The 23,463-nt window shown below is 51.3% G+C and overlaps 1 protein-coding gene across 11 annotated transcripts in view; it reads right to left on the reverse strand.

Annotated features, from left to right (window-relative positions):
- The window catches only part of TMEM44 (transmembrane protein 44), a 33,537-nt gene extending 11,346 nt beyond the window's left edge, over positions 1-22,191 (reverse strand). For 2 of the 11 annotated variants that reach the window (XM_082460687.1, XM_082460684.1), the window contains exons 1-9: positions 21,772-22,187; positions 18,782-18,908; positions 16,974-17,067; positions 15,742-15,908; positions 15,459-15,545; positions 10,606-10,776; positions 7,848-7,988; positions 6,129-6,233; positions 1,082-1,240 (exon numbers count right to left, since the gene is read on the reverse strand). In XM_082460687.1, the coding sequence (XP_082316813.1) occupies positions 1,082-1,240; positions 6,129-6,233; positions 7,848-7,988; positions 10,606-10,776; positions 15,459-15,545; positions 15,742-15,908; positions 16,974-17,067; positions 18,782-18,908; positions 21,772-21,908 (1,188 nt within the window). In that variant the 5' untranslated portion in view covers positions 21,909-22,187. The other 9 variants (XM_082460689.1, XM_082460688.1, XM_082460691.1 and 6 more) reach the window with 9 other exon arrangements.
- Between the last annotated feature and the right edge of the window lie 1,272 nt (positions 22,192-23,463).

Below are 23,463 nucleotides of genomic sequence, written 5' to 3' on the forward strand. Positions count from 1 at the left end.
GGGGAGGAGGCTTTAATCTCTGGTGTGTACGTGGAGGGGAGGGGCGTTCACACAGGAGGTGGCATCTGGGTAGGATTCTGCCACACGGCAGTTGGGCCAGAGGAAATCCCAGGAAGAAAGGCCCAGAGCCCTGGGGATGAGGGAAGAGTCCACGGCCAGGGAGGACATGTAGGTGAGGGCGGGGGAGGGGCACGAGGCTGGGGCAGGTGTGCAAGGCCTGAACCCCACACTAAGGGATCTGGACTCTACCCCGCAGATCAGGGGCTCTAAGTCTTTCGGATTTCAGGGTCCACTACGAGTGGGACTGACTCAGGACAGCTGATTGATTACTTTGCCAAATAAGGCCATTAAGACCAACACCAAACCCTCAACACCATCTTAGCACTTCCTATTATCGTCAATTCATAAAAGGGCATTTAAATATCAAAAGAGTGGGAGAACCAACAAACCCAGAAGAAAGGACAGCCCCTCCCCCTCCTGGTACGACCTGGCCACTATGCTGTCCTTGTTCTCACTTGCCACAAAAGGAAGCTTCCTCCTGACCAGGGCTGGGAGCCACAGCTGTGGGGCTGAGAGTAACAGGACCGCAGACCTGAGAGTTAGACCCATTTCCGGTATCCAAAACGTGATGTGTTTTGTTCAAAGATCCAAAAGTTCAAAATGAGGCAAAGCTTATGAAAGTGCCAGGCACGATGCCCATTGAGGGCCCCCGTGTATGACCCTGACAGCACCACAGGGAGAAGCCTGGTGATCCTTGGCGGGGGAAGAAAGCCTTCCATGGTCAAATGGGTTTGGGAAACACCAAGACTCTTTAAAAAGTTTGTTAGTCAGCATTTATTTCTGTAAGACTTGAATGTGCCCCGTGATTCAGCGTGCAGTGTTTCCATGACTCATTTGACTGTGGAAAATCCTCCTCAGCGCAGACAGCATGGGAAAGTCCTTGGGCAGATGCTTATTCACTACTGAGCGGGCATGAGGCTGGCGTGGGCCGAGGAGAACAGAGCAGTGCAGGCACCACAGAGGCACCGGCAAGCACGGGTGAAGGAGGCCCCGTGCACCTGCCGGCGGACACAGCACCTACCTCGAGGTCAGAGTTGATGGAGGAGACCTGGGAGGAGCTACTGGAGGACACGCGCGCCCGGATGACCTGAACCGGAGGGTACGAGGGGGGCTCCTGTGGGGACGTGGCTCCCGTGCTTGTCTGTCCATCTCCAGGCAGCCTGGTGGTACTGCAGCTCGCCTGCAAGGTGTGTGGGGAAGGGCAGGCAGGAGACTTGGTTGGCATCTTTGTTTTTTGCACTGTCAGAGCATTCACGTGATACAGCTTTCAAAAGGCACGAAAGGACGCAGCCGCCGCCACCCTCCTCCTGCGGTCACCCAGCTCCTCCTCAGAGGCAGCTGGCCCTCCTTTGTGTGTCCTTCCCAATAGTCTGTGCACACATGAGCAAATGCATGTACATATTTCCCCCATTTCCACTAATGGTAGTACACTCTATACTCTCTTAGGCATCTTGCTTTATTTCACTTAACAACATGCCTTAGAAACAGTTTTATAGCAGATTTTTTTTTTTGGTAGCGTTGTACAGATGTTCACAATCTATTTAAACCAGTCCCCTGCTGATGGACGTTTAGGATATTCCCAGTCTCTTGCTTTTACAATCAACCCTGGCTGCAGTAAATTATATTGTACATTAAAAATTTCAGGATATAAAGGATAAATTCTTAGAAGTGGAATTGCTGGATCAGAGGGTATGAGCGCTTGTAATTTGGATAGCTCTTGCCAAAAGTGCGCTCCATAGAGGCTTAACCAACGCACCCACCAGCAGCATATGAGAGTGAGTTGGGAAGGGTTAAGGGAGGAAGAAACTTGTGAGATTACCTGTCTGTCTGTCTGTCTGTCCATCTATCTCAGAAGAGAGCTTCCTCCCACAGGCCTCACAGGGGTGTCCCCAGAGATCCTCAAGGCTCTGGGCTAGGCTCTCAGAGCCGGGAAGTCATCCCACTGACACAGCACAGGGGGAATAACCCGCCTTCTGGACCATATCTTCCACCAACTAACCATATGACCTCGGCAAAAAACTTATCCTCCTGAGTCTCAGTTTCCTAATCTGTAGAAGGGGCTGGTAACCCCTGCCTTGCTTCCTTTGAACTGGTGTCACGGGGCTCAGGTTTAGTAAACGTCCTGGACACATGAGAAGAACAGCTGCTCGTACTGGTCCCCAAATCACGCAGGGCTCCAGCCCTGGATGGGTCAAGGGCACACAGTTCCTTGTGAGAGTCTGGCTGGAAGGGAGGAAAGTCCACAAAGGAGACAAAGACAGCTTTCTGGGTGGGGGAGGGGGAGGCAGGGCAGCAGAGGCCTCCCAGGCCACAACAAACGAAAGAATCTATAAATTCCTCAGGTCTGACCACACCGGAGTCAACAGATAAAATGGAGTTTTCAAATGCTGCAAGCTGTTGACTCCTAGGACCCCACGCCCTCGGCCTCCCAGGCTCAGCCTGACCCCAGCTGCACCTCCTGGGAAATCTCTCCTTGACCAGTGCTCAGGAGGGGGTGCTGGCAAAGAGTGAGCACCACTCTGGCTCTTTTGCCCACTTCCTGCTGGTAGTTCAGACAGGACGTGTATCAAGGCACATGGCAACAGGGTACCAATACCACCACGACATGCCCCTCGGGACATTCTCATGAAAAAAAGAAAATAATCTGCTAATGCAGCAGGCCTGAAATGGTGGCATGAAACGGCGGCATAAAAAGCATGTCCTCTCTATAAGAGCTCAGGTGCCAGAGTCAGACAGGATTAGTCTGAAACCTATTTCTGTGATTTTCTAACTATGGGATCTTGGGCAAGTGAGTTAACCCTCCCTGTGCCTCATTTTAAAAGAATAATAAAATGATTAACTATTAGTAAATGACAATAGAAATAATAATAGTATCTACCTCAGGTTGTTATAAGAATCTGCGTTGCTAATAATTGTAAAAAACATTTATCAAGCGCTTACTTGGTGTCAGCCATCATGCCGAGTAAGAAGCAGCATAATAGCATTTTGGGCAAAGGCACAGACTCGGCAGAGACAGGTCTGAATCCTGGTTCTACCACCAACAAACCGTGTGACCTTGAGCAGGTTGCTTAACCTCTCTGGGCCCCATTTTCCTTCTCTGTAAAATGAGCATAATACCTCAAGGGTTGGCTGTTGGATGAAATGAGTTGATCTATGTAAAGCACTTAGACCAGTACTCCAAGCACTGTGACCAGTAAGTACAATAAGCATCATGGAAGTGTTGGCTGTTATTATTTACTCAGAGCCTGGCAGGTAGTTAGCCCGCAGTAAACAGATCACCTAGAGCCCAGTGAAGCAGCTTCTGCCCAGGCTAGAGGGCGGGGCTCCTGGCTCCCTGCTGGGAGCTGTCTTGGAGGCAACTCTCGCCCTCTGGTGGACACAGAAGGAAGAGGCCGAGTGGAAGTATTTGCTCAAAAAGGTGCTGGCCGGCCTCAGTGGAGGAGAACGGAAGAGGAACACAGTCTTCTCTCTAGGAGTCTGCTCTCCAGCGGGCATCCACTCAAGATTCAGGTACTGGAAGGGTTCAAGTGAATGCAACTTTTGCACTATTATTTTTCACAAGTTCCACGGCTTAAAAATTTCTAGTGCAAAGCGTTGGCCAGATGCTGCCAGGGCTCCCTGTGCTTTCCCCAGGGCTTCCCATCACCCACCCACCCACCCACCCTCTTGACAGAAGAAGAGCTTAATGGCCGAAGTGGGCTCTTAATCGTGAAAGCGTGCTCCAAACCTCCCAGAACTCCACTTACGTCACATACAGGTTATTTACACCCACTTTCCAAGGAACAACAACAAAGAGTAAAACCTCTCTCTCAGGCCCAAAGTCGAGTGTCAGCCCGTCCCAGGGGCAGCCCAGCGGGGCGGCTATCACTGCACTCTGCGTTCCAAACACACCTGTACGGAGAGCCCATGACCTGATGCACCAGGGTTTTGGCAAACAAGACAGAAGGAGACAAAGTTTATATCCCGGCAGGAAACAGAAAACAAACACAAGTAAAAGATCACGATAAGTGCTTTGCAGAGCATTTCAAAAGGTAATAAAATAAACAGCAGAGGGGTGGAAGCAACTTTTGAATGAGTGGTGGGGGAAGGAGAAGGTAGCATTTTTACTGAAATTGGAAAGACAAGAAAGAAGCATCCATGCAAAAAATCAGGAGGAAGAGCATGTAGGCAGAGGAACAGAGAGAAATTCTGTGCAGCCAGAGAGAAGTGAAGAGGGGAGAATAGGAGGCAGTGAGGGAGGGGGAAAGAGAGGGGCTGTGTCAGGAGATTAGATTTTATTCTGCGTGAAATGGGAAGCCAGACGAGTCTTTTAAACCAAAGAGGAACAAGATGTCATTTACATTTCTAAGAGACCCTTCTGGTTACTGGTTGTAAATGGAGGGGGTGGGACAAGAATAGCAGTGAGAGGAAAACCAGTTAGGAGGCTCCTGGATCTACTGGTTTTTTTCTTTCTTTATTGAAGTAAAGTTGATATACAATATTGTGTTAGTTTCAGGTGTACAGCAAAGTGATTCATTTCTACATATTTATATGAATATACCTATATTCTTTTTTTCCAGTTCTTTTCTATTACAGCTTATTACAAGATATTGAATATAGTTCCCTGTGCTATTCAGTAAAACCTTACCATTTATCTATTTTATATATGGTTGTGTGCATCTGTTAATCCCATACTTCCAATTTATCCCTCCCCCTACCCTTCCACTTTGGTAACCATAAGTTTTTTTTCTATGTCTGTGAGTCTGTTTCTGCTTTGTAAATAAGTTCATTTGTAATTTTTTGGGGTAATATTTTTTAGATTCCACATATACGTGATATCATATGATATTTGCCTTTCTCTGTCTCACTTCCCTCAGTATGATAATCTCTAGGTTGGATCTACTTTAAAAGAAGTATTTGCAAGACTCACAAATGGGTGACATGGGCACGGGCGTATAGTGAGGGAAAGAGAGGAATCTGAGTTTGACCCACTGCACGGACAGTGGTGTCGCTTACTGACATGAGGAAGGTGGGGAGAGGAGCCGGTCTGGATGTGGAAATCCAGAATTCCGTATTGGACACGGCACATGTGAGATGCCACATGGTGACGATGAAGAGGGAGGATGAAGAGGTAGTGGGGCAGCCAAGACTGGAACTGAAGGAGAGGAAAAGGATGGAGACACAGGCCAGGGAAATCAGCCAGAGCTGGCAGGTAGGGCTATGGGACTGGAAGAGTGTACCCAGAGAAGGGAGCCCTCCTGAGGTGGAGCTGGGGTACTGCAACCTTGAAGTCAGCTCACCAGGAGGAGCCCGCAGAGGTGAGGGTGGCGGAAAAACCAGAACAGGGAGGGGCCCAGAAATCAGAAGAAGCAGGTGGCCAAACGAGTTGAACCTCAACTAGGACAGAAATGACCCCAGGATTTAGCAACTGGAAGGTCGCTGTAGCCTCGACAGGAATGACTTAGTGGGGTGTGGGACATGGAGTGGGCTTCTTGTCGCCTCTTTCCCTCCACCCCTCTTCCTCCTGAAGGCCCCCCCCCGTGCAGGCCAGAACCCTGGGAGTCATCTGGAGCACGCGGTCCTCCTCACCACCACATCCTCGCTGCCCCCACTGCTCTACCTGCCGACTCCACTGCAGCTCTGCTTCTCCATCGGCTGCAGCCTTGGTTCAGGCCACACCATGTCTTTCCTGGACTTACAACTGTCCCTCGCTGACCCCCTTGCTTTTAGTCTCCACTCCCTAGTCTGCCCCCCAACACTGCCTGAGTGACGGCTCTAAAATGCACGTCTGACCCTGAGTCTCCAGTCCTGAAGCCTCCTGGACTCCCGTCACCCTCTGATGATAGTCAGCTTCCGCAGTGTGACGATCTCACCCTTACCTCGCCTCCACCCTTTCATCTCCGAACTCCCCTTCATCTGACCGCCACCGCCCGCCCCCCACCAAGGCCTCCGAGAGTTCCTTCCTCTTTTTACAGGCTTTCCTGCCTCATTCCGCCCCTCCTGCAGCTAAAGTGTCACTTCCTCCAGGAAGCCTTCCAGGACTACCTCCCACCCTTCTGGACACCCGGCTGTGGCCCACAGCCACTTACCTGCTGCACAGGCTCGATGGTCAGCTCCAGGTAGCGGCTGACGGCTGCCATCCTCTTGAGGGGCTTGCAGTACGGTAGCGTGGTGAGAGGCACCCAGTCCGAATTCTTTCAAGCGGGGATGGGGAGACAGAAAGGGGGATTCTTAAAGTCAGGAGACCTTTTCTAAAAATAGGATCCCAGTTTCTTCAAAAGAACCCCTACAGTATTTTTCTTCTGTTCTTTTATGGCACATCTCACTTTCTGCTTCCTGTAAGATGTATCTTATCTGTCTCTTTGAGGTCACAGTAGGAGGGTGGGTCCCAAACTTTGCTACACCATGGAATCACCTGGGCTTCTTAAAAAACCAAACAACTGAAGTTTAGCTCTCACCCCCCCCACCCCGCCCCACACCAGACATTCTGATTTAATTGGTATGGATGTGACTTGCAGAGTTTAAAAGCCCCCCAGATAATTCTAAAGTATGGCAAAGTTTGGGAATCACTGGAGTGGGTGCTAAACAAATGCTTTTGTAAAGCAGTGGTTCTTGAACTTTACTGCATACCAGAAGCACCCAGAGGACTTATAAAAACCCCCTGAGTTTTGGATTTGGTAGAGCTGGGTGGAGCCCTAGAATTTGCATTTCTAACAAGTTTCCAGGCAGTGCTGGTCTGGGGACCACACTTTGAGAACCACTGATGGAAAGACTGCTGAAGAGATTACAAAGGCTCCACTTCCTCTCTTCAAAATACTAAACACACGGGGCCCTCTTTAAATACCTTAGCTCCCCATTGGGATATAATTTTGTAACAGTTTCCAGAATGGAATGAAAATAACTTCCCACTAGAGCCTTCTTGGGAACTTGGATCTTTGGTCTAAGCACCTGTATATCCCCTTTTACCTTGGTCATACCCACACTATCTTCTACTTCATTAACTCAGTCAGATTACACTGTTAAACCTAGAAAATTCGGAGGAGTGGACCCGGTTCACTCACACGGAGCCTCATTTCTACTCTGAAAGAAATGAGGGTAGTGAGGAGCTCAGGTAGTAGGCGAGATTTTTTTTTCCTCAAAAAATGATCTTAGAAAAGAGGGAGCTGCTTTATGTTCAACTCTTTACGAGCTCTCTTATTATTATGAGGCACTTTCTCAATTATTTGCAACCAAGGACTTCTGACAAAGAAAAATTGCCTCAGCTAGCATAGTTCTGCTTACTTAGAGCGGTCACCTGATTAAATCAGCAAAAGACAGAGACAGACACATTTACTGGTATGACATAATTGTAAAGGGTGGATGTTATTTGTAAACAGCACTTTTAAAAATCAGCTTTTTAGTAATACCAACTTTTTAAAAAAGAAGCTGTGTTAGCGGTGGCGATACTGTGGATGTCAGATGCATGCAAAAGTGGGAACTTAAGTTTTTACGAAATGAGGGCAAAAAGCACATTACTTCTAAACTAACGTATTAGTTTATATAGCATGTGAACTTAAATATATATATGTAAATTACCAAATAGCATAATAGCAAACTTAAAAAAAAACATTTTGTACTTGGGAAAACAGAGGATCCTATTTATTCAGGGCACTCAGCATTGCGCGTAACAGTAGTTTTTTAAAGTGACCAACTGGCCAAGCTCGTGGGGACCCCCAGGATTCCCAGGCCCGGCCCCGGTGAGGCTCGCTGCCTCTGCCCATGCTGTGCACAAACACCGGGGGGGCCCCCGTCCAGCTGTGAGACCTTGCCTCGGTCCTTGCCTCCTGGTTTTCTTCCTCCTTCTCTGCACAGGTCAAAAGGGCTTGGGTGTCGGCGTTCTCTCTGGCTTCAGAGGCAAATCCCAAGGCATGCCTCATCTTGCTCTTCATCACCCAGGAAAGGAAAATGATCTGAGAAGTGAAGTTAAGGTCCACGGAGGCGGAGACCTTCAGCCACCGGTGCTGCCTTCACCTCTGCACCCTGAGGGCTCCACCCTGGGCTGGTTCCTTCCCTCCCTGGGATCATCCTGCCGGGTCAGCCCCAGAACAGACCCAGCTCACCGGAGGACAAAGCCAGGTCCGACACTCCCTAGTTCCTGTCCCCCTGAGGGCCCAGCACCCAGCCAGACAACGCCTCTAACAAGCACTCAGTAGATACTTGTTACACAAAAGGATTTTGAAAACCATTTTCCCTGGCTTACAGGAACAGTACACGTAGTGGGTTGAATAGTGTCCTCCCAAAATTCATATCCACTCGGAACCTCAGAATGTGATCTTATTTGGAAACAGGGTCTTTGCTGATATAATTTGTTAAGATGAGGTGGCAGTGGATTAGGGTGGATAAGGTAAGTCCTGTGGCAGGAACCTCACAGGAAGAAGAGAAGTAATGCAGGGATACACAAAGGGAAAAAGGCCAGGTGAAGATGGAGGCAGGAATTAAAATTATGCTGCCAGCTCAATATCAGAAAACAAACAACCCAATCCCAAAATGGACAGGAGACCTAAATAGACACTTCTCCAAAGAAGACATACAGATGGCCAACAAACACATGAAAGGATGCTCAACATCACTAATCATTAGAGAAATGCAAATCAAAACTACAGTGAGGTATCACCTCACACCAGTCAGGATGGCCATCATCAAAATATCTATAAACGATAAATGCTGAAGAGGATGTGGAGAAAAGGGAACCCTCTTGTACTGTTGGTGGGAATGTAAATTGATACAGCCACTATGGAGAACAGTATGGAGGTTCCTTAAAAAACTAAAAATAGAACTACCATATGACCCAGCAATCCCACTACTGGGCATATACCCTGAGAAAACCATAATTCAGAAAGAGACATGTACCACAATGTTCATTGCAGCTCTATTTACAATAGCCAGGACATGGAAGCAACCTAAGTGTCCATCAACAGATGAATGGATAAAGAAGATGTGGCACATATACAATGGAATATTACTCAGCCATAAAAAGAAATGAAATTGAGTTATTTGTAGTGAGGTGGATGGACCTAGAGACTGTCATACAGAGTGAAGTAAGTCAGAAAGAGAAAAACAAATACTGTATGCTAACACAAATATATGGAATCTAAAAAAGAAAAAATTGTTCTGACGAACCTAGGGGCAGGACAGGAATAAAGACGCAGACGTAGAGAATGGACTTGAGGACACGGGGAGGGGGAAGGGTAAGCTGGGACAAAGTGAGAGAGTGGCATGGACATATATACACTACCAAATGTAAAATAGATAGCTAGTGGGAAGCAGCCACATAGCACAGGGAGATCAGCTCGGTGCTTTGTGTCCACCTAGAGGGGTGGGATAGGGAGGGTGGGAGGGAGACGCAAGAGGGAGGGGATATGGGGATATATGTATATGTATAGCTGATTCACTTTGTTATAAAGCAGAAACTAACACACCATTGTAAAGCAATTATACTCCAATAAAGATGTTAAAAAATAAAAAAATATTATGCTGCCAGGAGCCAAGGAACCCCAGGAGCCACCAGAAGTTGGAAGAGTCAGGGAAAGATTCTCCCCTAGAACCTCTGGAGAGAGTATGGCTCTGCCTGGATTTCGGACTTCTGGCTTCCAAAGCTGAGAGAATAAATTCCTGTGGTTTAAGCCATCAAGTTTGTGGTAATGTGTTACGGCAGCCCTCGCAGACTCAAATAGTACGTGATAAAATCCATTTCTGAACTATTTATGCTAAATCCACAGGTTTTCCACCCCTCCCCCGACCCCACCCAGCATCTCCACTCGCCACTGTCTGAGCTTAGCTTGCCCTTGAGGCCCTCACACCAAGGTCACTGGGGTGTCAGCACATCAGGCAACACCCCCTTGGGGATCAGAAAGGGGGTCAGCGATCACTGACAGCTTTTCTCTCTGCTTCCCCACCCCAGGCTCCAGCACCGAAGAGGACAGAAAGCAGATGCTCACCCGTGCAGGGCAGGTCAGCTTGCAAAGCCCTTCCCAGCCTGTGAGAAAGACAAGGCAAAGGCGAGGAAAACAGGTTCACAGAGGGCGGGGACCAATCCAGGTGGGGAGCAGCACCGAGACAGGAGCCAGGCTCTTCTGTGATCCCCAGGCCAGGAAGCTTCATACTCCCCTCTGCTGTTTCACAAAGCTCCAGTCAAGAGATATTTCTTCTTATTTAAAAAAAAAAAAAAAAAAAAGGAGGAGGGACTTCCCTGGTGGCGCAGTGGGTAAGACTCTGCACTCCCAATGCAGGGCGCCCAGGTTCGATCCCTGGTCAGGGAACTAGATCCCACACACATGCCGCAACTAAGAAGCCAGTGAGCTGCAACTAAGGAGCCAGCCTGCCGCAACTAAGACCCGGTGCAACCAAATAAATGAATAAATAATTAAAATAAAAAAAGGACACAAAGCACAAAACACATTGCAATTGTGTGTGCCTCCCCCAGGATTCAAACCACCACCCTGGCTACTGGGAAAGAATTCTTTCTAGCAAGAGGGTAGGAGGGCAGATCAGACACAGCAGCCAAGCCCCCTGGCCTGGGGTGGATACGGCGAGGTCCAGCGCTGCACGGCCGAGGGAGGTCAGGAACCAGGGTGTGGCCCGTAGCAGGTATTCAGGCCGCCGGTCATGGGCCACGATGGCCGAGGCGTAGAGGAGGCCAGCCAGGGCCGACAGGAGCCGGGTCCACAGGTAGATGGAGGGAAATGTCTTACCCCAGCACTGGGCAGAGAGAGAAGGGGGCTGGGCTGGGAGGAACACTGCCACCTCTGTCAGCTCCCTTAAAGCTGATTCTGAGACCCAGGCACCTGGTGATGTAAGAGGTTGGAGGGCAAGCCCTCTGCCCATGGCCAGTCCCCAGAGGTGCCACTTCTGTTGGGCTTCAAGCTGCTTCCAGGAATTCCCTGGCAGTCCAGTGGTTAGAGCCCCTCGCTTCCACTGCAGAGGGCATGGGTTCGATCCCTGGTTGGTGAACTAAGATCCCGCAAGCCGCGTGGCGTGGCCAAAAAAAGGAAAGCTGTTTCCTTTGTCTGGTGAACTCCTATTCATCCCTCAGAACCTGGCTTAAACCCAACTCTGGGAAACCATCCCTTAACACCTCCACCCTAAGGGGAGCAAGTTATTCCCTCTTCAGGGTCCCTCACACCTCTGACGTATCCCTCTATTGGAGTGCCTTTCACCCTGATCATGACTTAGCTCCTTACACATCTGTCGGTCCAACAGACAGAGGGCTCCTGAGAGCAGGGCTGAGGTCCTCACCATCTCGGTGCCCTGAAACCCAGCACTGGGCAGGGGCTCGTGAATGTCAGTGGGGAGAGCAGGACGGAGACTGAATTATGGAGAGCCGAGGGCCCACCCTTCTCGTCTCAGGGCCACCAACTCTGAACCAGGCGAGATGGGAAAGTCAGGAAAATTAGAGATAACATTCTGGAAATTTTGAAGCCAAGGGGATATTTCTGGAGAATGAGCAATGGAAATACTGGTTTTTAAAAAAAGGAAACAAGCAATATTTATATGTAAGTATCCTTTACAGGTATAAAGTCACTTTATATACACATTAAGTATATATACAAATATTATGTATTTCCAATTATATACAATTACATAGGTATTTAAATTAATACATAAATATAAATTATATTTTATATATATATATATATATATATAACTTAATTTGCTCATTAGATGACCGTACTTAGAGACATACAGGCCTTGGTTAAGGAATGGAAAAAATTCAAGAGAAAAAGCATGTTTTAGCCGATTTTCTCCATTTTAATTTTAACCCTCAAAAAGATTCCTGGGACTTCCCTGGTGGCGCAGTGGATAAGAATCTGCCTGCCAATGCAGGGGATATGGGTTTGAGCCCTGGTCCGGGAAGATCCCACATGCCACGGAACAACTAAGCCCATGCGCCACAACTACTGACCCTGCACTCTAGAGCCGACAAGCCACAACTACTGAAGCTCGTGTGCCTAGAGCCCGTGCTCCGCAACAAGAGAAGCCACCCACTGCAATGAGAAGCCCATCCACAGCAACGCAGAGTAGCCCCCGCTTGCCGCAACTAGAGAAAGCCCACGCACAGCAACGAAGACCCAACATAGCCAAAAATAAATTTAAAAAAAAGAAAAGAAAAAAAAGATTCCTGGGAATTCCCCGGCGGTCCAGTGGTTGGGTCTCCACGCTTTCACTGCCAAGGGCCTTGGTTCAATCCCTGGTTGGGGAACTAGTTTCCCACAAGCCGCGCAGCGCGGCCAAGGAAAGGGGAAGAAAAAAAAAAAAGATTCCTCAGGAGTGTTACATCTCCCTCTGCATCTCTTCTAGTTTTGTTCCCGGGCCTCCCTGTTCCTGGCCCGCCACCCCCTGAGCAGACGGCACGCAGCTGGGGACGGTGGCCCCTGGCCCACTGGCCCCAGAGGCTGCGGGTGGAGTGTCACCCCTTCCCATCAGCCCGTCCCACCTCACACGGCCCAGGCAGCACTGCTATGGCGGGAAGACTTTGGGGTCCTCCAGCCCACCCACCCCCACTTTACAGAGGACATTGATGGCCAGAGGGGAAGGTGACTTGCAGAGCCGGGCTGGACCCTGAGCTGGATGAGGCCAAGCTGGGGGGGCCCTCCGCTCTCACTCCCGTGCCAACCCATGCCCAGCGCCCACTGACTCAGAACTCAAGCTCTTCTCAGGGTCGGTGCTAGGGTCTAGAGGGCTCCGCCTGCGGCGCTGAACACACAGCTGTGCTCCAAGCATCACTGCTTGAAGACTGGAAGTGGCTTGGTGACTCGAGATGTGGTATGAATTTCTCCAGCACACACAGGCCTGTCTAGCAGGTCAGGACAGACGGCTGGGAGGATGACCTGCCTGGTGGCTTCCCGGCAAATCCGCGCTGGGGACTGGAAGCGGGCTGTGCCTCAGACACTCTTACAGCAGCAGTGATTCCCGGCGTTGTCAGCACAACGCTTTACTGATCAGTGCGTGTTTCACACCCTTTGTCCTGTTCAAGGACTTGCTCCTGGAAAAATGGGATCTTTTCCCACCAAAGCCACTCAGCCAGGCTGCTCCTCAGCACCCCCTCCAGGGGTAAATTAGAAGCGGCTTCTGGGGGACCCAGGGTCCAAGTCCAGGCTGGCTTGGCTTGGCTTCCCATAGCACTGCAACCCTGCTGGCTTTCTCCCTAATGAGGGAACCCTGGCTCTGGGTTATTCATGGGACCAGAGACACTCAGGGCTGGCAGCCCCTCCGAGATTGCCCAGCTCAGTCCCCTTGCACTCTCCCTCTATCTTCTTGCCAAGGGGCCATCAGGCTTGAATGCCTCCAGTAATGAGGAGCTCACTACCTCCTAAAGCAGGAATAACAATACCAATTGTTCTCAACATGCCAGGCACTGGGCAAAGTGTCTAACCCATGGAATTCCTCCTTTCACCGAATGGGAAGCGGCCCTCCCAGTAACCTCTTGGTTATCGATTCTGGTCTTGGTCCTGTTCTCCGAGACTGAGAAGAACAAGGCTGCTCTTTCTGCCCCCAGACAGCCCTCTGTTTCCTGTATCCATGAGCTTCCTTTTTTCTAGGCCAAATGCAGTGACTCATTAAGAAGTGTCTGCTGGAACATACCCTGGGCAGACCCCAAGCACGTGGAACACAGTGAGAAATAGAACAGACAAGGTCACTGCTCTCACAGGGCTGATGCTCTGCGAGGGGACCAGCAGCAACTTGGTAAATAACTAAAGGAGCTAATTCAGGCTGTGATAAATGCGATGAAGAAAGTGAAGCAGAGGGAGGGACACAGAGGTGGGGCTGGCCTGGGGCTATCTTAGGTGGGATGGTGTTATGGGTTGAATTGTGTCACCCCAAAAAGATGTTGGAGTCCCAACCGCCAGAGGTAGTGAGTGTGGCCTTATCTGGAAATAGGGTTTTTGCAGATGATCAAGGTAAGCTGAGGTTATTACGGTGGGCTCTAATCCAAGATGACTGTGTCTTTGTGAAAAGGGGAAAGTCAGACACAGAAACGTATGGAGGGAAGCCATGTGACCACACACACACACACACACACACACACACACACACACACAGGGAGAACTTCACACACATCCTGGGGTTGTGCTGCCACCAGCCAAGGAACTACCAGAAGCTTAGAGAAAGGCCTGGAACAGATTCCTCTCTAGGGCCTTCAGAAAGAGTGTGGCCCTGCTGGCACTTCGGTATCGGACCTCTGGCTTCCAGGACTTAAAGACAGTACGTTTCTGTTGTTCAGAGTCTGGGATACTTTGTTATGGCAGCAGCAGGAAACTAATACAGGTGGTCAGGGCACTGAAGCGGTTCCTTCAGAGGTCCTCATGTGGCACGGCTTCCCAGCCCTGACCACACCCTGGAGGCCCGTCCCAGCGGCGGCTGAACTGAGCACAGTGCCCCCCATGCCCCCCTCCCTTGCCCTGGAGACAGCATCTTTGCTGGTGAGGCCCTGTGCCCCGGGAGGTTTCAGGCTGCAGCTCCCACGAGTGGTCAACTAAGCACCCACCTCCTCAAATCCTGTTCTCCTGGGATTGCTATTAAACCACAGTGCTCTTGGGCAAGACTAAATGATGGGCCGTCACATTTCTGGTGTCAGGCCCGGCCATTTTCACGCGTCCATGATACGTGGCTCTTTGGCAGGCGCTCTCCCGCCTCGGTGGCCTTTCCCGCACACTCGCCTCTGCCCTGGGCGCCTTCCCTTCGCCTCTGCCTCCTCAGACCCCACCTGGCCTTCGCTGCCCACCTGGGGCCGCGCCAGCACCCAGTGCCTGGCAGTGTGAACAGTTTTCACCCTCGCTCATTTGAATAATGTAGGAGGCTTCTCTCTTTCTTCCAAAACCCCAAACATTTGATTCTTTCTTAGAGCATTCAAACATCCTGCTTTCCATTTCTGTGTCTTCCTTGGGGAGACTGTGAGCTCCCCAAGGGCAAGCAGGGCATCTCAAGGCACGTCCGTTTCCCCCAAGGGACTGGCCATCACAGGGCTTCCCTCATCCCAGATGCCTGGAAAATATCTGCCAACAAGACACTCTCGAATACACAGAGCGCAGGAGCTGCATGATCCTGTTCTCTAAAACCTCACATCTTCTCATTCCTTCATGGGGTGCTTGCCCATCCACACTCAGGGGCTCCTTCCGGAGAGCCTGCCTTTCCCTTGCTACGAGAAATGGAGAGAACACAGGGCCCTCTCCCTGTGAGCCTCAGGACCCCCCGAGGCCTGGGGGCGGCTGTCCGCTGCCCGTACACACGTGTATACATGCACACACACCCACGTACACACCCACACGCGCATGTGAACGGAGACACCACCTCTCCACCCCGGTGACCTGGAGCTGGGAGGATACTCCCAGATGCCCTAAGACCAGACCAGCTGGAACCCACAGTCCCGGCCCCAGACTCACGATTCTGGAGAGTTGGGGGATCCGGGAAGCCCAGGAGCCCAAGGCTGCGATGCCGCCCAGCAGGTAGCCAAGGATTTCAGTATTGTCCTGCGGGAAGAGTGAGACACTCAGCACCCCGAGGAGATGCCCATGCTCCCCAGGCCCGTCCTTTTCTGCTTTTAGGAGGTTCTTCCCAACAAGGCCTAACCCTGACGCCCACCCCCAGGGCATTTGTTGGAACTAGGAGGAGGGGAGGGGCCCGCATTCTCCCCCGTCAGGTTCCCCTGAGCAGGCTCGGCCTCACCTGTACCAGGCTTCCCAGCAGCCTCCGCTGTGGCCCTCGGATGGGGCCTGAAGTCTTCGGGACAGCGGCCCACAGAGCCCAGCCTGGGCCCAGGCTCAGCGGCAGGACCAGGGCAAATATGCTGGCCCTGAGCTGCCGCCTCCTCTTTCTCTCCCGGGAGCCCCGACCTGCAACAGACACCAAGATCCCATAGGGCTCCCGGGATCTGGAACTCGACAGACAGCTGCGTGGGAAGAACTGGTGTCGACCCCAGACCCGAGGCCAGGATGGGCTCCCACACTGTTGCACAGGCCAGCCCCTCACCACCCCCTTCAAGGGCCTGTGGTTGGGTTTTCCCCCCTTCCCCTTATCCCCCCACCACCCATGACTGGCACTCTTCCCCCGCAGTGTGTTATGTTTCAAGGCAGGGCAACGTGATCCGTTATCATATGCGTCTGCGTGCACACAGAGTCGCCCGTCCTAGACTGGAGACCACTGAAGGCAGGCACCGTGCCCGGCCAGTTCTATAATCTGCACGGAGCCCGGCACAGAGTGGAACCGGCACAAGCTTGGTGAATGTACTATGAGTGGGCACACTGGTGCCAAGGCACCAAAGCTGTGAGTAGGATAAGCATCGTCTTTGAAAGTCTCCTTGAAATAGAAGACAGATCCTCCTCTGAACAATTCCAAAAAGAACATTCCTCCTCTGGGCAGCCTCGAGCATCTTACATTACCCCCTGATGCAAGCATTTCCTTTTGGGACACACTGGTGCCCCTTCTCAGGAACGTCCCAGTCCCACATGCTTAAGGCTACTCGTCCCATCTCAGTCACTTCCAGCCCCTGCTCGGCCTGAGGCAGCCCAGGTGCTTCGCTTGGAGCCCCTGGACTTGCACACTGAGTATCGCTGCCCATCCCCAAAGCCCTGCCCGCTCCCCTTCCTGACCTCTGCCCATGCTGCTCTTTCACCTGGAATGCCCCTCCTTGCGGCCCCAGTTCCGACGTCACGTCCTTCTCTGACACCTGCAGCCCCTCCCCTCCTCTGGTTGCCCATTGTGTGCCCACACCCCCTTACTAGCAGCGCTAACTACCTTTTAGGCCCCTGACTCCCCCCTCTGGGTGAAGCCAGGGAGCTCGCCCATTCGTCTGTGCCTGGCAGGGTCCAGGCTCGGGCGTGACAGGGAGAGGCACTCAGCACACTGATGGATGAAATGAGTGGATGGATGAAGACAGGAACAGATGGCAGCACGCTTACCTGAATTGGACTTGACTTTGGAGCTGCAGACTGGGAAGAGAATGGACACAAAGTTCACCAGGTCAACAGCTGCTAGGTAGGCACCAGTGAAGACCTGGGAGCAAAGGAAAGAGGGTCTTGGTGTTCAAACATCTTTCAGCAACTGCAGCACCTCTCATTCTGGATCTCCTCTACCACGTGTGTTCCACTGATGTAGGGCTTCCAGGGACACCTCCAACCCCAGGAAAGGTTGGTTATCACCTCCATTTGACTAACGAGGAGATGGGGTGCTTAAGTAACCATCCCATTATGCAGACGCCCATCAGAGAGATGGGACAAGAACTCAGCCCGCCCCACTTTCCACTGGACAGCATAGTCTCTGCTGTGCAACTATGGCCCAGCCACTGAACTTCCCTGGGCCTCGGTTTCCTCATCTATAAAGCAGGGATAATAACAGTGCCTCCCTCATTGTTAAGTAGATTGTATGGGCCGATTCATGGGAAGTTGCTTAGGCCAGCGACTGGAGGAAAGTAAAATGCACCCACCCATACATGCACTAGCTACTGACAGTACAGTCGACACTTGAACAACTCAGGGGTTGGGGCACCGACTCCTCTGCAGTGGAAATTCCAAGTATAACTTTACAGTCAGCCCTCTGTATCCGAGGTTCTGCATCCGTGGATTCAACCAACTGTGGATCCTGTAGTGCCGTAGTGTGTATTTATTGAAAAAAACTCCACGTATAAGTGGACACACACAGTTCAAACCCATGTTGTTCAAGGGTCCACTGTACTTAGTGCTTAAGAGCACGCGTTCTGGGGTTTGAATCCTGACTCTGTACTTACTAGAGGGTGACTTTAGCAAGGTTATTTAACCTCTCTATGCCTCAGTTTCCACATGTATGAAACAGGGATAATGAGAGCACTCACGCCATAGGCCGATTTGAGGATTCAATGAGTTAATACATGAAAAGCCCTTAATGTCAAGTACATAGTTTAGTATTTAATAAATATCAGCTATTATTATTGGACTTGAGCTAGGCCTCATTATAGTCTATCAGCTAATGAGAATGGGCTCCCAGAATGAAAGGTGATTTGTTTCTGATAGAATGCTGCTCACAGCAGGGTCTAGAACTCTCCAGATCTGTGTCCAACCACTAGGCTCCCCTCCTTCACATCTCCTTGGATGGCAAAAGGCCAGGACCAGCCCCCTGAAGTGGGACCCATAGGTCCTCCTTGGGATATGTGTTTTGGGATAAGCCCCTTCTACACAGATTTGTTTGAGGGTCTAGACTTTGGAAAAACTTGAAACTGCTTCTCACTTGCTCCAAAGCCCACATCACCACCTGGGAAAGGATTCACACACCCCTGCCTGAGCTGCGGCTGGGCCCTGGGCTCTAAAAACAGTAAGAGCAACAATCCCTTTTTATTGGACATCTACTATGCTTCAGCTGCTGTTTTAAGTGATGGGGATATGGTAGCGAATAAAAATTTTTGCCTTTATGGAGCTGACATCCTAGTAGGGGTTAACATACAATAAGCCATAAACATAATGAATAAGTAAAGTCGATGGTATATTAGGGAAAAATAGAGCAAGATGAGGTGGTCTGGAGCACCTGTGGTAGAGGCAGGGCACACTTTTAAACAGGTGATCAGGGAGGGCTTATTGAGAAGGAGATATTTGAGCAAAGACTTAAAGGAGGTGAGCAGTGAGCCACGTGGGTATTGGAGGAGCAGGAAGACCAGCAGGGGCACAAGCCCTGAGGTGAAACTGCCTCGCATGGGGAAGGAACAAGACAGAAACCACTGTCACCTGTGGGCCCAACACACCTGGATGGTGAGCTGTTTGGCCAGAATCGCCCCGATGGTGTCACACAGGCTGGTCAGGAGGCAGCAGGCAGCACACAGCGCCGACTGGTCCCGTCCGGATTTCTTCCCACATCTCAGATAGAGAAGCCTGCGGGGACAGACAGGCGTGTGGGCAGAACACAGAGATGTGAGTTTGGGTTCCCAAAGCAGGTGTCTGAAAAGGGCAATTGTGACTTTATGTACTTCAGAATCACTTTCTTCCCGATATTCAGCAGGTGGTTTTGACCTTAGTTTACAGATGGGAAAAGAAAGGATGGAAAGCTGCCGAGCCTCTGACCAACAAGCCCATGGCAGGAGGTAGACCTCATGAAAGGAGGAAAGAAATTCCTCCTACAAATCTGGCTGCCTCAAGTTCATGACCCACCACTCAGTGCTGACAAATGAGCTGTCAGCTTTTACGTTTTGAAAGGAAACAGGAGTGTTATAAAAGTAACCCAATCATTGCAGTTTAACTGCAGAGCAGAGTTAATTGCCTGGATTAAAAAGGCAACTTGCTTCTTTGAAATTAAAATGAAATCCTTCTAATCCATCTGTGCAGTGAAATGGCCTGGCTTCTGCCAGCTGCATCCAAACTGATTTCATTTTGGGTGCATGTTTTTCACACACTGGGGGAGACTCCTTGAAGTTGCGATGGCACTTTGGGCTGACCTCCCCCTAGGGGCCCACTGCTGGCTTCTCTCCCTTACTGCCTGCTTTCCACCCCCAGGAACAAGCGCAGGAAGGCAGGACAGACTGGAAGGGGCCAGATGTCTCTCTGTCAGCATCATTGATCGGACCTTGGAAATACTTTGTTCTAGATGTTTCCCTGCTCCATTTCTATGGAGAAACTGAGGCATGATTGCAGTTCTGGTTTCATTTCCTTTAACCACAGGGTGGTACTCACTGTACATCATTAGGACCATTTGACTGGTTCTGAGCGTCAGCCCTTGGGACTAATGAATGAGGACAGAAGGCCATTGGGCTCCCAAACATTCCCCGACCGGCCAGCTGAAGCCCAAAGCTCACAGTAGGAACACCAACAGTTAATTTGGGTCCTGAAACTGTTTCAAGGCCCAGGAGTGAAGACTCCTACATTAGAGACTCTCTGAGTTGGACCCAAATTAGAAATAATTCATTTAGGGCTTCCCTGGTGGCGCAGTGGTTAAGAATCCGCCTGCCAATGCAGGGGACACGGGTTCGAGCCCTGGTCCGGGAAGATCCCACATGCCACGGAGCAAATAAGCCCGTTCACCACAACTACTGAGCCAGCACTCTAGATCCCACGAGCCACAACTACTGAGCCTGCGTGCCGCAACTCCTGAGGCCTGCGCGCCTGGAGCCCGTGCTCCGCAACAAAAGAAGCCACTGCCATTAGAAGCCTGCGCACCGCAATGAAGAGTAGCCCCTGCTCACCGCAACCAGAGAAAGCCCATGTGCAGCAACCAAGACCCAACGCAGTCAAAAAAATAAAAGAAACAAATAAATAAATAAATTTATAAAAAAAGAGAAGTAATTCATTTCAACCCTCCCATTTGAGAAAGGAGAAAACTGAGGCCTATGGTGAAAGGTGAGTTAAAGGCAGGCCTTCTGCTTTACGTGGGGCGGCTCTGCGTGTGCCCTGCGGCCCTTCGGCCACTTCCCCAGTTCTCAGGGGTCACAGATCCCGGGCTGACCCTGACCCAGTCCCCACACAGCTGAGGCAAGGCGAAAAGGCAGAGGCTGTGCTCTCAGCCTGGCCACTGGGCATTCTCGAGGCAGCTCCTTAACCTCTCCAAGCCTTAGTTCCTGGAGGGTAAGACATCTAATAATACTGGCTTCAGAGGGCGGCGGTGAGGGACAAGTGAGATAATGCACGAAAAGTGCCTTGTTAGTTCCCATCCTCTCATCTGGGTAGTTTACCTCACAAGCCCGCCCCCTTCTGTAGGTTCTGGGATTTCGGTTCTCCCTATTCACTCAGGCAAGTTAGTTAACCTCTCAGCAGCTCAGGCTTCTCATCTAAGCGGGGTCAATGACAGTCCCTACCCCATGGGGCTGTGGCAGGGATCAGTGAGTTAAGGCAGCACAAGGCCCTCAGTCACTGTTCTAAGTGTCTTCTTATTCATATTCCAGGGACTGGGCAGTGGGGCTGCAGAATCTCTCCACCAGCGTCAAATGCCTGAGGGGAACGTGATTGCCTGTTGAAGGTGAGCCGGTGCCAGCCTCCCTCAGGGGTGGTCCTTCTCCCCTGCCAGGGAATACGTGGGTGGCACCATCCTCCAGAGCTTGGGACAGGGTGGCAGACGATCTGGAGACCATCTTTAGCCAGACTTCACCCTTAGAACCCAGGTTATGGGGACCACTTGGCCAAACCACTCCAGGTGTCAGACAGACCAGGGTAAAATCTGTGGCCAGAGTCGGGTACTAGCCTCCCCTCTTCTCAGCTAAGAGCGCCAGTAAATTGAGGCCCGAAACATTGAGAGACTTGTCCAAGGCCCTTGCCCTCCGCCAAGGGTTGATGGCAGTGTTGGAGCAATAATAATGCTGTTTAATGAGCACTTAGTAAGAGCTTTACCAGCACTATTTGATCCTCCCAGCCGTCCTATGTGCTATCATCCCCATTTACGTGAGGAAAACGAGCCCCAGGGATCTTATAGCTCGCCCAGCTCACATGGCCAGTAAACGGGGAAAGGCTGACACTAGAACCCAGGACTGGCTGCCTCCGGTCCACGGCCCCGTCCACTGCACCACCCAGCCTCCTCCTGCTGGCTCCCAGCCCAGCCTCCTTGTGCGTGGAATCCGGAAAGAAGTATCTGATTTCAGTCTACAGCAAAATGTTCCTCTCGATGCTGCAATTGTGCTGTCTCCTGCATCCTCCTTTTCTGCCCCCTTCCCTCTAGATTTCCAAGCGCGAGTTAGCAGAGGGCAGCGCCCCATTGCCCCCCGCGGCCGCCCCGGTCCCCGCCCCGGCGCCGCCCGGCCCCAGTCCCCATTACAGCGCGTGGACGGCGATCCAGCAGGAAAAGGCGCAGATCCACAGGCCGAAGGAGATGCAGACACGGTGGCGGGCGAAGCAATGGTCCAGGTAGTCCCAGTTCCAGAGCGCGGGCGCGGGGCTGGGCGCCTCCTCCATGGCTGTCTCGGCTCCGCCTGGCCCGGTGCCCGCGCCTCCCTCTGGCCGGGGACTCGCGCGCAGCCTCCCCCCGCTGCCCGCCGCCCCGGGCGCTGCCTCCCCGCGCGTCCCCTTCTCCGAGTCTGTTCCTTCGCGGCGGCCCCAGCCGAGCGCGCCGACCGCCGGCCGGAGATGGGCGCGCCCAGCTCCGCGCTCCCGGGGGCGGGCGGCGGCGGTCAAGACTCGAGGGAAAAGTTTCCGGGAACGCGCGGCTCCCCACCCCTCGCGCTATTGTCGGGGGTCGGCGGGCGGGAGGCCGCCCCCCAGCGGCGGAAGCCGGGAACAGCCTCTGCACAAAGGCTGCGCCCCCCGCCCCCCAGACAGCGCCAGCGCGGCTCCCGCGGACCCCTTCGCTGTCACGCACCCCCAAACCCGGCGGCCAGAGCGGAATACAGTGACCTGCCGGCGCACTGTGAGGCACCTCGTCCGTTCATTAACCCACCATATTTCCTGAGTCAAACAATACATACTTGGCGCCTGGGGAGCTTGCTTGGGCGCTGGGGATCCCGCGATGAGTGGGGCTTGGTCCAGATCGTTAAAATGGCACAATACAAAGGGTGCTGTGGGAGGCCAAGAAGGAGGAATCAAACGCGCCCCTCTGCATCCTCCCTCACTCTTTTCTGAAGCTGGAGCTGCACCCTGTGTCCCTGCTCCGTTGCCCAAGCGGGGCTCTGGAGGCGAAGTCCTCTTACCCGGCGACCCCCGCAGCCAGGGAGCCCCGTGATTTTTGCGATCTGTCCCCTCCCATCCAGCCACACTGCCATCAGTTCAAGTACACAGGGCTATTGTTCTTGAAAACAAGCTATTATTATGATTTAAAATTTTCCTTGTTGATTTTAATAACTTTTCTTAAAGGACATGACTATATCATTTCTTATGTTTTATTTTTAAAAATAGCTTTACTGAGATCCCATTCATATATCATAAAATTCACCCATTTAAAGTGTGCGGTTCAGTGGTTTTTAATATATCCACAGAGTTGTGCAACCACCACCATTATCTAATTTTAGAACATTTTCATTACCTGCCAAAAAACCTAGTACCCACTAGCAGTTACTCTCCAGCCCGGCTCAAGCACTCCCAGCCCTAGGCAACCACACATCTACCTCTGTCTCTATGGAGCTGCCTATGCTGGACATTCCTTATAAATGGAATCATCCAATAGTGACCTTTTTGTGACTGACTTCTTTCACTTAGCATAATGTTTTTAAGCGTCATCCATGTTGTAGCATGTATCCGTATGTTATTTCTTTCTATGGCTGAAAAATAATCCATTGTATGGTTGTACCACATTTTTTTATCCTTTCATCAGTTGATGGACATTTGAGTTGTTTCCACTTTTTGGCTGTTATGAATAATGCTGCTGTGAACATTTGTCTACAAGTTTTTGTGTGGACATAGGTTTTCAGTCCTCTTGGGCACATACCTAGGAGTGGAATTGTTGGGTTCCATGGTAACTCTGTGTTTCAAGTTTCGAGGAACTACTGGACTGTTTTCCAAAGTGGCTACACTATTT

Source organism: Balaenoptera physalus (genome assembly GCF_965194825.1).
Source record: "Balaenoptera physalus genome assembly, chromosome: 4".
In the NCBI taxonomy this organism is placed as follows: domain Eukaryota; kingdom Metazoa; phylum Chordata; class Mammalia; order Artiodactyla; family Balaenopteridae; genus Balaenoptera; species Balaenoptera physalus.